General features: G+C 38.6%; 1 protein-coding gene across 2 annotated transcripts in view; it reads left to right on the forward strand.

Moving 5' to 3' along the window:
• The first annotated feature begins 360 nt into the window (after window positions 1–360).
• TAPT1 (transmembrane anterior posterior transformation 1) overlaps window positions 361–16,391 on the forward strand; it is a 38,838-nt gene continuing 22,807 nt past the window's right edge. The window contains exons 1-4 of one of the 2 annotated variants that reach the window (XM_084286358.1): window positions 361–655; window positions 5,116–5,246; window positions 7,920–8,038; window positions 12,676–12,699. In XM_084286358.1, the coding sequence (XP_084142484.1) occupies window positions 415–655; window positions 5,116–5,246; window positions 7,920–8,038; window positions 12,676–12,699 (515 nt within the window). In that variant the 5' untranslated portion in view covers window positions 361–414. The remainder of the gene's footprint in view (window positions 656–5,115; window positions 5,247–7,919; window positions 8,039–12,675; window positions 12,700–16,391) is intronic. The other variant, XM_084286359.1, reaches the window with a different exon arrangement.

Consider the following 16,391-nt stretch of genomic DNA (forward strand, 5'->3'; position numbering starts at 1 on the left):
AAAGTCGCTTTGCACTACTGCCCCTGAGCCCGCGCCACCTTTCCTTTACACCAACAAGAAGACACACGAGACCTCTTCCCTCACACAACCACCTTTATTCCCGCCCCACGACATAAACAAAACCCGAATCAGCCCCAAAGGCCCTCAGCTGGGGGTGAGGGGGGGAGGCTCGGACAGGAGGGGGAAGCCTCGGTGAAGACGCGAGGGAGCTGCCGGCGCGCAAGCGGTTAAGGGCGGCGGGGCCGCACAAGATGGCGCCGCGCCGGCATCGCCCCCGTCCCCGCCCCGCGCCCGGCTGTGTAGCGGCGGCCGGGCCGGGCCGCGCGGCGCCGCCGTCGCACGGTGATGAGTCAGCGGCAGGGGCGCGGCGCGGCGCGGGGCCCGGGGGCGGCCAGCGCGGAGCGGGCGGCGAACATGGCCGGCGTTGCCGACGCCGCCGCCGCCGCGCCGGGGAGCGGTGGGGAAGGGCGGCGCGGCGGCGCCCCGGAGCAGCAGCCCCAGCAGCAGCAGCCGCCCCAGCAGCAGGAGGGCTGCCGCGGGGAGCCCAAGACTCTGTGGGGGAGCAGCGAGCCGCAGGCGGCCCCGCAGCAGCGGACGGAGACGCTGGGTTTCTACGAGAGCGACCGGGGCAGGAAGAAGAAGAGGGGGCTCTCGGGTGAGCAGGGGAGCGGGGAGGGACCCAGCAGGGCTCGTCCCGGCGCCTCGCATCGCCGCCCGGCCGCGCTGAGGGGCCGGCTGAGCCGCGGCGGGGCTGAGGGCGCTGCCGCCGGCCGCCTTGGCGAACTTGGGCGAGAGACTTCAAAAAGTGCGCCGGGCTGCGGGCAGCCGCGCTGGGCGGCGGCTCCGTGAGGAGAGGAGGGAAGGGAACGGGGCTGAGCCGGCGGCTGAGGCCCTTTCTGCACACTTTGCTTTATTTTCGGCCACCCGGCTCGGCCCTATCGCTAAGTGCAGCCTCTACGCTCGCCCTGTCCGCCCCCATCTCCACGCGGGCGTGTCCAAAGCGAGGAGCGGGCACGCTGAAGTTTCACCTAGCGCGTTCACCGATCGGTGTCAGGACGCTTTGTTAAGTTATAAAGGTGTCTGTAACGGGAAAGCTTCGCACCGGAGTTAAAAATGGGGCTGTTAAACCTGCAGCCTGCTGAGGAACGGCTCGGGAGGGCAAGGAGCGCAGGGCAGAGCGGTGTTGTGCCCTCAGCTCCACTCCTCGGCTTTGGGGCACGCTCGCTTGGCTTTCTTCTTGAGGCACAAAACATGCTTCATCGTTAAACATTGCTCGTTAGGTACGCGTAATTACCAACGTAATAGTGTTTTCCCCTACCGCTGAAAGTAGCGGTGCTGTTAGAGCCTTGAAATCCTACACGGATTGTTAGAAGGCTTCTGAACTGACCATGTTTTTACTACCTAATGGTTTCACAGGGAAAAACAGTAAGGGAAAGTAGACTGACAGCAGCGGCCGCTACACGCCTTTATTTACATTTATACCTGAACTGATTATTCTAGGTATCCACCAAGCAGGTTTTGAAATTTAGCCCTGCCTCGTTCATAAAAAGTAAAAATTGTCATCTAAATGACTTGGTTGGCATCTGTGCTGTAGATAAATGACATCTAAATGATATGGCCAGGTAGATTTGATGTTGGTAAACTTGCAACCAACTTTTTTAGGACCGTATGCTTAATGGAGTGGTTAGCTGGAAATGTGAAGAGTGCTCACAGAAGTGTTCAGATTTCCAAGCTGTCTGCCTCACCGTTGGCTGGAATGTGACACCACAGGGCATGCCAAATAGAAAAGAGGAAAAAAAACATGATTAGAAATTAGCTTAAATCATTTAGCAATGATTGAATGGTTTCCGTCTAAGCTTGATCGGTGTTACGGCTGTTCTTGATGTGTTATGTCATAGCATCATTGATCGCACGGTTTGGTGGTGAAACCGCTGCAGTTCCCATAGTTGTAGGGAGCTGGCTTGGTTATAATACTGTGACTTGGTTTGTGGTGGGGAAAATATGGTCAAGATGCGCAGTGATGTTCCTGAAAGACAGCTGAACAGAACTTTTTTTTAAAGCAAACAAATCAGTATGCGGGGGAAAAAATACTAATAACCTTCCAGTTGATCTTAATTTTAAAAAATAGTTAAAAGCCATTGGTGTACTCTGATTCTTCAAGAAAACATTGGAGGAACAGGCTTTTGATATAGCAACTAAAAATTCTAACTCATCTTTGCTGGTAGCGTTACACTTTATAGTACACAGAAGTAGATTTTCTTTCAAGGTGGTACAGTAGGGTAAGTACTGTACAGAGGAGTTGTCTGGCAGGGAAGGAAATAACTACTTCAAAAATATAGGTATTGTGCTGCTTTAGTCTTGATTTATTTGAGTGTTCACGGAAGAAGTGTGTGTTTAGGATTGACAGGAGCAAAGTGAATGCCTGAAACTGTTAGCATTTAGGATTAATGTTCTGATTGTTTCTCAACAGAAAATTTGTGAGGCACGGTGGATTTTACATTTGCACAAGTTTTCCTCTCCGCTTCTGGTTAATGGTTATCCCTTGTGTCGCTATGCATTGAAGTATAACTTTGGTAAATCATTATCTTTTTACCTTGAAAAATTAACTGTGGCCTTTTATGTTTTGAAGATGCTTGTGCTGCATCTTCACTGCGCTGACGTGGGGAGATGAATGAGAATACTTAAAGCATTTAGACTATGCTGTCTGAACAGTTTAAACTTAGGCCAAAACTTTGACTGCAAAGGAGGGAAATTTTAAATAAATTGAAAGTAGGAATTAAAGCAGTTTCTTCCATTTAACAGAAAATGATGCTTTGACAGCAGAATTAAGACCTCTTTCAGGTGATTTACTGCTCTGTCCTGCCTTGGTGTCTCATCCTGTTCTGCTGGCTATGTTTTTCCTACAAGGCCAGCACCGATCTGCTCCATGGCTCTGTGGGCACAGAAGTAGGGCTGATGATGGGTGCTAGAAAGCGCTTGGAAAGGAGGTGGCTGGGCGACTGCTTCAGCACATCCCATTGCTGGAGGGGGTGTTTGCGTGCACAGTCTGGAGCTTCTCTATTGATCAGCTTCGGTCGTGAGGAGTGTCTGGGGTGTGGAAGTTAAGCGAGATGGAGGGAACTGAAAATGATCTGTTTTTCAACGACAAAGCCAATGAACCAGTTCATGTGAGGTAATGGGAAGTGGGAACAGACAGCTCGGCTGTCACTCCACAGTGGTTGCCCGTATGTCAATATTGGTTTTGCAGGAAACTTGTGTTGGTTTTGAGATGCATTACCTTTAGGTTAGTGAAAGTTGGTTATCTCTGGTGTCAGAAGATGTCCCTGGGCAGTTAACCACAGTAGTTAATTTAGATGTTCATACCTAAGCTTATCTTTTGTTATTTTTTTTTCCCCAATTCTTTCTTGAGTTTTACATTATGATGTTACAGAGGAGGACTGTAGAAAACAAATTTGGCTGAGATCTGAACAAGCATTTAGTGGTATGAACTTCTGCCATTATTTCACTAGCATGACCTTTGATTGAAGCTTTAAATGTCAATATTAACTTTTTTTCCACTCACTAAACTACATGTTTGTTTATTTTAAAACAAATACTTCTAGGGGTTACAGTAGCTGTAGCCTGCTAGAAGGGGATCAGTTATATAAATCATTGCAAACACCACCCAAACAAGTCCTTACAGGGTTCGGTTCACATAGTTGAAAGCAAATAATGATTGCAATGAGTTACTAACAGTACATATTTATGTTAATATACTACTGCAAACTTCAAGATGCTTGTAATGCTGAGAAGTTCTAATCACATGTCCACCACCCAAGGCAGTGTAGGCTACCACCCAAGGCAGGCACACACCCCTGCCTCTTCTGTGGCTTTTAAACTTCTTTTCAAGCTGATTGCTTCTTTGCCTTAAAACTCGTGGTCATTTCTTGGCTACTGTTCTATCCAGCTGATGGTTGTCATCAACTTTGGTGTGATGACTTTGGGGTGAACTGTTCACACATACCATCCCTGCTTGTGTTCTGTCTTAGCAGCTGTTGTTATCTCGGCTGTTTTAAGGCTGTGCTGTGCAGCGTCTTCCCTTCACCCTCCTCACCACGAACGGGGGCACTGTACTGTGCAAGGCCCCCTGCAGCAGTCACCAAAACTCACTGAAGTCTGAATCTGCTGCTGGTGCGTGTGTTCTTGCCCCATGATAAGTTCACTGCTGCTTTTCACCTGTCTGGATAAGTGATATCTGTATTTTGGATGCTGTGTGAGCACTGGGAGTGTCTGGTTTTGAATGCCAGTAACAACCAGAAATTTTGAACGCGAGTGTAGTCTTCTGTCACTTGTGAAGTGTTACAGATGGGAAGTGCTGATCTCAGAACTTGTCAGTGAGTGTTGTAAGCTCAACTTCCTCGTGCTGCTGATAGCCTGAGCTTTCATAATTGTGATTTATTTACTGTTGAAAGGCTGTTCTGTCCTTTTTTTAAAGCCCTATGGCTTGATTAGAAACTTAGGTCAGCCTTCAGCCTATTTACCTACAGCTGTTAAAATGTGGAAGACCTATTGTATATGCCTGATTGCATTTCAGTCTTGAAGGGCTTTTTATCTGATAAGCAAACAATCAGGACACCTCTACTGTTTGTGTACTGAATCACCTGCAATCACTTACCTATGAATGCTATGATCTTACAGGAGGTGTTCTTTATTTAAAGAACAAGCTGCTAATGTTGCTGAGAGAGAAAATAACTTTAAAAGTCTAGAATTAAGCTCAGTAATTTAGGAGAGCTCTCAGTATGATAAGAATTAGATCCATTAGATATACTGCGTTCAGCATAGCTTTTTTTAGTAATCTTTTGGAGAAGCAGGATGTCTGATGAAAGCGATTGGCTGGGCAGAGCAGTTTATTTTGCTTGTTGGGAAGCGATCAGGAAATGGGAGGGAGTAGGACTCGATTCTCATAGCTCCTTCTGTACCAAGTTATTTGACATTCTAGTTGCTGTTAGCAGAAACCTATTGCGTTAGATGTGATGGAACTGGAGCACGTAGCAAGTAACAAAAGCACAGGAGCCTTCTCACTCTGTGGAGTTCATGTCTAAAATGTCTTCTGCTTATGTGTGTTCCCAAATGTAGATCTTTCGTTGTTGAGGTTCATCAGTGCTGAGCTGACAAGAGGCTACTTCCTTGAACACAATGAAGCAAAATACACAGAGCGGAGAGAGAGAGTATACACATGCATGCGGATACCAAAAGAACTGGAAAAGGTGAAGTATTCTTTAAGATTTCTTTTAATTTCGAGATTAAATTGGCTATGTGAAGGTATTTAAAGGAATCTTTGTTTTTCAAACACTTCACTCAAAAAAAAATTGCACATCTGCATTGATTAATATTTAGTGTTTTCAGCTAATGGCCACTTGATGCTATTAGCAGAGACTGACATAATTAGCTTGGAAGTCCAGGTGGTGATGTATTCAAAAATGTCACTGATCTTCAAGGAATAGTCAGTCAAAGGAAAACCATGGTTTTAAAGAATTTTCCAGTCTGAAAATACAGTGATAGATAAGTTTGTAGAAGGTTTTTGACTTCCATAACTTTCTGTCTTGCTTCTGGCCACTGCTTATGACACCTTCCTTTCCTTCTCCCTCTATCCCAGTGTTGTGGTTCTTCCTGATTGATGCATTCCTGCCACTTCCTTTGTGGTAGCTTAAATATAATTCAGTGGGCCAATTGCAGTGCTCTAACGTAAAAGGGAGTTTTGTTCTGGTGTAACCTTTTTGGAATCCTGTAGGACAGGGTGTCAAAGTTGGGAGGCAGCAGGAATATGCTCAGGGATGAAGAGTAAGGCAAATTGGTAATAAGGTTGTGTAGGTTACAGTGTTACCATAACCTTAAGAGCTAATATAGTTAAATTTCTCAAAACCTCTAGATTTTGAGAAATATGGTAAGCCTAAACCAGTTGAACACTACTTTATGTTGAAAAACATAAAGTGCTTGCTCCCACTTCAGTCTCCCACCTTACACGCACTACATGTTTTGCATGAGCTCGTTGTACCGTTCTGAAATGTAAATCAGCTCATAATTTGGCAGTGAATGCTTCACATTTCTTGCCTGTTTTGTCCTCTGCTAGGGTAGTGTGCTGAATTGCTCAGCCAGTATTCTCACAAATCCAGAGTTTTTGAGGACAGAGGGGTAGCTGAATAGCTTAGAGTAGTAGAAAGCTTACATACAGAGAAGTGGAGGAGGGACGGAGAGTAGGATTTGTTTTTGTCAGAGCCCTGCTTCCACCTTCAGCGTCGTCAAATTAATCCTCGGTCACAATGAGACCTGGCTCTACAGAAGTAAATATTCATCTCCATTGTAATTATGTAGACTACTATGTGTAGTTTCCAAGCCACAGAAATTATTCTGAAGGATCATCCATAGGTTTCCAACAAAACTTAGAGCATTTAAGAACATACAAGATTGTTGGCCTTTGCTTAAACAGGGTTGAGGGTATAAGTGGTCAAATTACTGTTGTGTTTTTTTTTTTTGTTTTTTTTTGTTTTTTTTTTGCATGGTAAATCAGACTTCGGTCTCTGTTTTGAATATCAATGAAAGAATATGAAACTAAGGAATAAGCAGAGATATCTAAAAGGTGATTGATATCTTTTTACAGAGAGATTATGAAATAAATGTTCTTTGCCTGGGCATAGTCCAGGTTAGCTTTCATTCTAAATGTATCAAATTGAATAATACTCACTGGAAAAAAATGAAAAAGTATGCTGATGAGCACCTAGAAAGCAAACTAAATAGTGTGCAGACCATCACCTATTGTAGGAATTGTTTGACTGAGTTTCAAAATTGCTTCATTCAAATGAAACATGGGTAGGAAAGGAAGGCAAGAATTGTCTTAATGACTTGTATTGTTTGCTACCTAATGATTTACTTAGAGAGTGGGGATGTACATCATAAAAAGCTAGAGTGAGAATAAACTGGAATAAAATTTACCTTCTGATATTAGGTAAATACTTGATTTTCTTTAACTTGCTATTATTACATATAACCTTTGAGTTTATTTTGCAAAATACATTTTCTTGATCATCATCAACAACAACAACAAAAAAAAGCATAATATTCTTTTAAAGTCAAAATTAGGACTTAATATGCCTAGCTAGGTATGTGCCTAACTTTTCTTGAAATACAATTAGGAAAATCAACAAGTGCCCAGAGTCTCATTCAGATAAATCTTAGATCAATTCAGAAAGCACATAAAGAAGGAACATCATCTGGGGGGAGACAGGTATATAACAGCTTTCTAATTGGAGAATTCAAGTCTAGTATAATTATGATAGAGTTGCTTGGCTTTTGGCTATAGTGAAATGGCTTTAACTGTTCTTACAAGTTAAGGAGGAAGCATTTAAACTGAGGGCGAGTATGTAAATTGATTCTTCATATTTTATATTCCTCTTCTAACGAAAGAAAGGTGCATATTTTCTGAAGGAGAAAACTACCACAGCAGTAATTAGGTGTGCAATAGAAAGCTAACTAGGTAAAACTTTGTTTTTTGGAGGGGGGAAGACATGTTAAAAAGAACATAAGCAGAAAAAGTTTTTGCATGTGTACACACAGCTCTACGGTTCTTTCCCCCCCCCTAAAGTTAAAACATTAACATCTCTAACTTTAGAGGAAAGTCACTACTGCAAAATGAGCTGCAGTAATTAAGTGCAATTCATCTGTTGAATAAGGTTTGGTGAATTGGGGAAGTCTGTAAAATTCTTTGCTATCTGGGCCTTGTGGAGCAGAATTTTTGCTGAGTAGTCTAACTGGATAGTTTTTTTTCATCTTATCTTATTTGGTTAATTAAAGTAATATGTAAATGTATTTTTCATAAAACAGTATAATTCTTTATTTGTAACTCTGTATAAACTACTAACATCTGTTTTATTTTTATAATTTAGTTGATGTTTTTTGGAATCTTTTTGTGCCTGGATGCTTTTCTGTATATATTCACCCTGCTTCCTTTGAGAGTTTTTCTGGCAATGTTCCGGTTCATCACTTTGCCTTGCTATGGATTACGGTAAGTTGATTGAAGAGGAAGGAGTTGATACACTTAAATAATGTTTATCTGTTTGCTTAACTTTACGGTCTTTCAGTGCTGTTTGATCTACTAATGACTTTTTCTGCTGTGAAGCAGAAATTTTGCTCTAACCTAGCCAAAGCAACAGTGTTTGTGGGGTACTGTTAAGCTTTACCACCAGTCACTAACTCGAATGTTGTTCCCTTCAGATGGCAGATTGCTAACAACACCCATTAAGCACATTCAGGTTAGTAAGGGGCAGAGACATAACCTTATTCTGGGTCATTCTGTTCATTTAACTAACGTCTATTTGAATAGTGTTCTGGGATTTGTTAGTCTTGAGTTAATGACTCAGCCTTTTGTATTTTGACAGACTCCTTGGTATTGAAACCAAAATTTGATTTTTACAACAAATGAGTTCTAATTTCCCCAGTAATATTTTCTCAAGGGGCTCCTGTATAAAATTGATTTTTTATATTCTTTAAAAGAATCTTTTAAGTAAGTAAGTGGGATGGGACTAGATAGAATAACATTAAGAAATTTAAGTTTTAACCCCTTTACTGTTTTGCTTAGATTGGTACTAAGGAAATCACTAATTCATAGCATTTTGTTTTACCAAAAAATGGGACAATTGATTTCCTTGATTAAAACTTGCTATTTTAAAGTAAGCTTGGTGATACAATCCTAAGTGTAACCTAAAAGGATAGAAGTCTTTGTATTGATGTTTTAATTTTTCCTTGAATAAATAAGAACTTAAGGGTTTTCATTCTTCATTTCCTCAAACTTGATTTAAAAAGTTGATTACCGGTTGCTGATTCTTTTTTTCTTTTAATCAAACCACTTGCATTTACATTATTAGAATCTCTTATATGTGAAGTGCTTTTCAATGCATAGTTCAGGATGTATATTCAGATTAGAGAAAATGCATGTCTAGTTGCATTTAAAAAAAAATAATACTATTTTAAAGTATTGTCCCGAGTTGAAACTTTTGAACTTGGGTGCTGCTTCAAATAGACACTAGGTGGCAGTCTGACATACGGAATTATGGTGTTAATTTTGAGCTGAATTGAGTATTTTCAAAATGTCAAGAGTTTTCCTAGCTGTGTAAAGAACCATATAGTAGCTATTCAATTTTCACATGATGACAAGTCAAATAATGTGCCAATTTGTAAATATCTGCATGGATGCTATTGCTAAAATATTAAAATTTAGATAAAGGTAATGAATTTTAGCATACTATTTAGATTTTCTAGCTACTTTTTTCAATTTACAAAGTGTTCTTCCTCATTTATAAACTCAGCTTTGCTTTTGACAAATGAACTTAATGCTCTTCTGAAATTGTGATTAAAAAAATTGATAGACCAGTTGCTGGCTTCAGCTGTTACTTCATTTACTGAAAAAAGTGGGGTTCAGAAGACCACACATGCATACGTGCAGTGCTAAAACTTAGTCTGCTTGTCTGATGATATTCTTACAGTGAATGGCAGAGTAGAACCCAATTTATTCTGTTCAACTTGAATATGTTAACTTTAAAGTGTTACCAGGTAAGATTCAGTAAAACTAAGATCATCTTGAATTAAGAAGGTTGTGTTTTGGTAGGAATTCTTGAAACAATTTCCCATGTGTCAGTTTCTTCAAAAGTTTATGGAATATCTTTCCTTTGCATCTCAATTACCTCTTCACTACCAGAAGCTTTGTCTAAGTCATTAATGTTCTAAAGCTGGTGGATTTTTATTGAAAAGTTGACAGCTGATGTTTACAGTATGTAATGAAACTTTTTCAGGTATGACTCTTATTTCTGAATACTCAGTCTGCACTTTGCTTTTTATTTGCGTGTTTTCTTGTTTTCCTGGTTATGCTGATTTGATTTGTTATGGTAAAAAATGATTGGGGCTTTTCTAGCTCAGGAAACTTATTTTTGTGTTTAAATAGAGGTCAGTAGGTAAAATGTATTTATTATTCCAAAAGGTACTTAGAAAGCAGGTGGCTAGTTATCTCTGAACTCAATGCTTCTTCACAAATGTCAAGTAAGTGCTGAGAGGCGTGATTAGGTGTTTTTTGAACCTGCCACATCATATTCCATTCTGTGTAGTAAATAAAAGTGCTCCTCCCTTCATCTTGACTTTTTTCTCAACATCTAAGTGACATGATTGAGCAGCGAGTGTTCTGTTGACCTTCCACTTCACTCTTCATTTCTATTTCCTCATAACTTCTTTGCTCTCTATTCGGTGTAGAAACAAGGTTGTTACCCTTTATTTCTTCCAAACAATGAAAACACGTTCTATGTAAAATGGGTTAATTCCTGCCTATAATATTGTGTGCAGTGCTTATTTAAATGCAGGGGCAATGCACTGTTTACCTTTTCCACATTTTAATATCCCATCTAAGAAAGCTAAGAGAACAGAGTAGTGTATCTTAAAGTTTGATTTATTTTTCTACCTAGACAGCATAACTTGTTTCAGTCTGACTGCTAAATCCTTCCTCATCACTGGATCACTGGAGTCAGTATAGTTCTGCGTATTTGTCAGAGCTATATTGGCATTAACACAGATATTTTAGAACTATTGAAAACTTCAATGAGAAGAATCCAAGATTATGTCATGAAGTAAACTATAAGCTGCAGGTTAAATTGTTGCAGTCAAACTGGCAGTGGCTGAATCATCAGATTGTGGTGGTTTTGGCAGGTGAAACACTTCATTACTGCTCTACTCTATAAAGAGTAGTGTGCTCTTTCAAAAATTAACACTTCACAAAATTAAATTACATCAGCAGTCTTCAGAAATAACAAAAATAAAAAATTCTAACAGCTCTGTTTCCTTCCAAGCAGTGGAAAGAAATTTCCTAAACTCTGCACTTTGAATCTTACACATAAGCTCATTTTATTGAAATATATGACAACTTCAAAGCACGTGCTTTGGAGCAAGGGGGGAGAGAGAAAGAGAGAGAAAAGTGGACCTGGTAGAGCTCTTTTCAGACTTGGTTCTTGTTAATAAGTTCCTAAAATTAACTATACCTGTGGTTGAAAGGTATGATTATCTTTTAAAAACGAGACATTTTTTTTTTAAACCTCAGGTTCTGAGCAGATTAATATCTCTGCTTGTTTTGAATCACTTTTATAAAGCTAACTTTTTTTTTTTTTAAATACATTGCACACTAGTAAAAGCTCTCGTGGTGGGAAAATCACTATGATACAAAGGTTAAATTTGTATGTTAGTGAAACTCTGATAAAAGCCCCAATAAAATTCCACTTTAAGACATTTTACATCTTGACTGTAAACTAAATAAGGATTTTTGCTGTGGAAAATGAGATTTCCTGTAAATTCTAGCTTTCTCAAGAAAACATCGTGTAGTATGTGACTCCTCTTACATGAGGAATGATTGTGAAGATCTTTGCATTTCTTACATGTTGAAGTAGCGATATAGCTTATAAATATGTGTTCTGTGGTTTCTTTTATTACGTTGCCTTCTCCCTGAAATAAGTGAATTTAGGTTTTGTCAGCAATAACATCATTAACTTTGAACCTACCACAGGTATTATATGTGCCTTTTAAATTTCCCACTGCCCTCCTGTGAAGTGATAGATGTACACTTTTCAGTAGGAAATAAATGAAAAAAGCATTACTTCAAGAAATAAATAGTAGGAAGAAAGCATCTCAGAGAAAAAAAGATCCACTGGGATTCTCACTATGGACTTTGTTCATAAATGAATTTGAACTTCAGTTGCACACTTAGTCCCAAACCTGTTTTTTTTTTTTTTTTTTTTTGCCAATGTGACTTTCTACCAACCAAAAAGGGCAGGTACACTCAATATTTTCTGTAGTAATCTCTCGGAAAGTACTCCTTTCTCCTTTCCATAACAGTGCATAGTGTAGCAACATTACAACCTTCTCTTTCTTTCTTTCTTGTAAATCAGACCGAAGGGAAGAGCACTTTCACTTCCTTTATAGGATGGAATGTGGTGTCACAGGGATTCCTCCTTGGTGAGTAAATCCTGATTTTCTTTTTCCTTTCATGCTATCGGCCAAATTCATCGTCATGTAATCAGTAAAAAGACTGATTACAAATGAATAGGATAGCTAAGTTAACCTACATACTTCAAAGGAGAAGCCAATACTTAATATTCAATACCCAGTACTTGAAACTGATTCAGTAGGGTTTATGGTAGGTATGCTTTTGAATACGACTTCACTTCCCTGTGGAAATTGGTTGTGATCTTAATAGGTTTAAAATGCTGTTCATATAGAGCGCCTGTGTACCACTTCAGCCCAATTTACAATAGGGTGTCTTGGAAACAAAACATAGCCCCTGCTGTACTTTATTTATAGAGCCTTAAGCTTTTTATGTTTATTCTAAGTAACAGTTCGGTCAAGTTCATGGCTATATTTTACGTGTATTACAAGCTGTTTTTCTTGTAATACTTAAGAAGTTTTGCAGAGAGTTCTTAAAGTTCATTGGCAGGTACTTTAATATTAGACTTTAAATTGATTGTAGAATAAAATGCACTATTTTTTTCTTACGCTTATTTACTGACTTCATTTACAGTTGATTCTGTTACTAAAAAGGAATAAACACTTAATGAAGGATAATTTTAGTTGTCACTTATTTGAAACCTCATTTTTTTATTTATTTTGAGACAGCTCTCATCGGGGCCTAACAGAAAGGTTGGTTTTGTTTCATTCTTAGCATGGTTTTGTGCTGTGTTGTGTGCATGTAGAGGCTTTTTACTGTTTGAGAAATAAAATGCGGTTTAGGTTGGCCAGCTTAGCTATCTATATATTCAAGTCTTCAACTGAGATGTTTTTATCAGCACTAAGTCTGTATATGTCAGCAATTCTATGACAATGAAGTTCTGCATACTGTATTTTTAATTTCAAAGTAAGTATTGGACTTGAACAAAATAGCTCTTTTTCTGGAGCTAAGCTTAGTTCCAAACTTGATCATAGTTGTAGGAAAGTATTTTCAAAATGAGAAGCATAATTTTTGAAAAAATTTAAGAGTGTAGCTATATGTGTAAGTATGCCCTCCAGACAAACTGGGTTTTCTTTCCCTGGCATCTTCATTTAGTTTGCCAGCAGGTAGTATCACAAAGTATCATCACTTTGCGTCAATCTGTTCATTCTTGTTTATGTTCATATAAGTTAGACACTTAAAGCACTGCAGTTCATTATTGAAGGATGCATTTAAGGATTAAGGTTCTGATAAAGACTAAATATCTGTGCAAAACAAAATCATACAGTTCACTTTTCATACAAGTATCTATGATGTTTCTTCCTTTTTTACAAGATACCTAAGCATACCTACTTATTTAGATCACTATTCTTATAATGGAAGAACTTTACCAATTGATACAAACCTTAGTGGTTGTCCAACTTTGAAAAAGAGTATTCGAATAAAAGAATTAGAAAACATTTGCCGTAAAATTCATGGGCAAATCTGTAACCTCAGAGCTAAAACCTTTCTTCATTGCATTATTAGCCAGATGAACCTATTCAAATGAATTTTTTTAGTAGTGTGAAGTACAATAGCATTTCTAGAAATAAATGTTATTTTAATTTCATAAATACACATATATGCATGTGATTAAGTTCCATGATTTTAGGATTTAAATACCATCTAAAGCATTATTGCAGTTGTAGTGTAATTACATCATTAAACTCCTGCATGTGTGACATCAGTCTTTGGTATTTTATCTGTGATAACTATGGAGAAGTAATTGTTTAGAGTTACCTGAATAACTGAGATGATGGTATACTAAGGATGGTATACAATTAAAAATGTAGTAGTCATTCTGCCAGATGTCCTTAAACAGTAAACATTGAACAAGAAAAATGTACTGAATTTGTGTTGGTTTAAAAAAAAAAATAATCCAAGAGGTGTCAGGTAAGCTACATGCTAGTGAAGAACTGGGGAGCACAAGTGGGCACGAAAGACAAAAGTGATATGATAGTATATAGCAGTCTGTGCAGGGTTGCATTTAAAATAATATGTGCCGAGTGCCCATACATCACCTGCTACAGTAATCATGGACTCATAAGTGTACTTATCTACAGATTAGTGTGCAGGCATACACAGACATGACATGGTGATAAAGCTGTAGACAACTGAAATGAGATTTTTAGTCGTTGTACGTTGCTGTACTTATTGCTAAGTAGTTTTAGCTCTACAGCTATCAGAGGGAGCAAAAAGGGTTTGTTAGGGTAGATACCTATGAAAGCCTTGAGCTATTTTGTTTCTTTAATAACCTAAAAAAAAACCCAAACAACTACCGTGAAATCAAATGTTCTGTTCAGCTGAAACAGTCAAAAACATCATTTGTCTTGTCTTAGGAATGTGCTTTAACCAGTAAGGTACTATATAAAAGCAAATGTGAGAAGACATCACCATCACCTCTTTTAGACAAGTTTTGGAAGAAAGGATACAGGTATCTTATCTGAAGAGTAGGATTTGGGCTGTGAAACTTGGAGGGTTTCAAGTAGTCAAGTAGTAACAAGTTACTAGTCAAGTAACTAGTTCTTTAAACTTTCTCTTGTCTAAGAAAATTGCTTATAATAAAGTTTTCCACACCAAATTTTTCCTTCACTGCGTTTTATGTATATTGTGAAATAAGCTTGATTCTCACTTCTGTGGGATTTCTTACAAATGTCACAAATTCTTAAAAATGAAACATTTAAATATTATTTGTTCCTAGACTGTATAGAAAAAAAATGTATGTTTAAATTCCGTAGTAGTCTAATTTGATAGTTTTTTAATTATGTAAGACGGCAAAGTAACATATCCTAAACATTTATAAGAGAAGCTGCTTGTTCAGATGACATCATTTTCTAAACAGGAAGAACTTGGGTTCATGCTTTCTAAATGTGCTTCAACACACAGTTGACAAAGTCATCCTAACAGGCCAATTCTCTGAATTCCTAGCTCATTGCTGATGGCAGTCAGTGCACTGTACAGGTTTTACTATGGTTTCACTCTCAGCTGTCACAGTGTGATAAGTATTGAGCTTTTCCTTTTTTTGACTGGGCTGAAACCAAAACCTGCTGTGGTATAAGAGAGAGGTATAGTATATAGGCTTGCATGTCACTTCCTCATCAGCATTAGTAACAAGCATGTTTATCCCCTTAAGCATGCATTTGTGTAATTCTATTATTTGGAAGCATAATTGTTTGTTTCAGTGGAGATTTTTCCGTTAATTACGAGGCATAAAATGTTAACTGTAACCCATATGCTGAGGAATTTGAACATTTTGTTAAGCACTTGCTATAAAACAATAATGTCCCTGCGTGTGTTTTTCTTTGTTCTATTAATTTGCTAATTAGTGTTATGGTGGAGGAAGGTTTGTAGATTCTTTGTGAAGGAATGCTTGGATTTTTCAGTTTGCATTCATGTAGACTGAAGCATCACCTCATGTTTAAACAGATCGGTGTATTCAGCAGTAGTAATAGAAAAGCAATTCAAGATTTTATGTAGCAAATAATGGAAAGAATGGATAAGCCTTATGCTTTACTATACAGGGACTCGGGTGTGTGAAGAAGTCTAATTTAAGAATTTGCTTCCTTGGCAGTCAAGTCTTTAGAGCTAAACATGAGGACTTGAAGCTTAGCGTAATGAAACTGCTTGTGAAAAATATGAAAAGAGTATCTTGAAGAGCATGACTTAACAGTAAAAAGTTAGAAGTGATAATGGAATAACAGCAGAAAAGAAATGGGTGAAAAGACAGGCGTCTTGCATCTTGTTAAGGCACTTCTGAAGGTTGCTGCAAATGCACTGAATCTGTGTACTTACTGGTTTATGATGTGAAAATTGTAATTTAAAATACATTCACAATTTGGCTAATTACATGGGTGAAACAGTTCTCGCATAACATGATTTCTGGAATCCACTAAGATGTTAAGAGGAACTGCATCTTGGACTACAGGCTCTCATAATACCTTTGCAGAGCAAAGTTCACTAAAGCAGTAAATGGGCATAATTCACACCTGCAGTATCAGTGTATGCCTGGGATACTGACTGCTGCTGAAAGATTGTGTAGCTTGCTGTTCAGTAACTGGAACAAGTAAATATAAACTAGGATAGTTGTCATTGTTATTCATTGTTCTCCTTTTCTTGTTCATGAGGAAAAACCCACACCAATAACTAATTTTCATGTGAGATCTTTGTCTGTGTTTTGTAATCTATCATGCACAACTGTAAAAATGGAAATGCTTACAATGAGTTGAGCTGTTTCAACTTCTGTCTCTGTTCAGTATTTTCTGGAGTTATGCACACACTCAGTATTGTCTAGTTCTTGCCTCTGCATTCCAAAGTAGGGAACAAAACCATGAAAACATCAGAACTATACTATGTAAATCTTGTTCAT

The sequence above is a fragment of the Netta rufina genome (assembly GCF_964035555.1).
Source record: "Netta rufina genome assembly, chromosome: 4".
NCBI classification, from domain to species: Eukaryota; Metazoa; Chordata; class Aves; order Anseriformes; family Anatidae; genus Netta; species Netta rufina.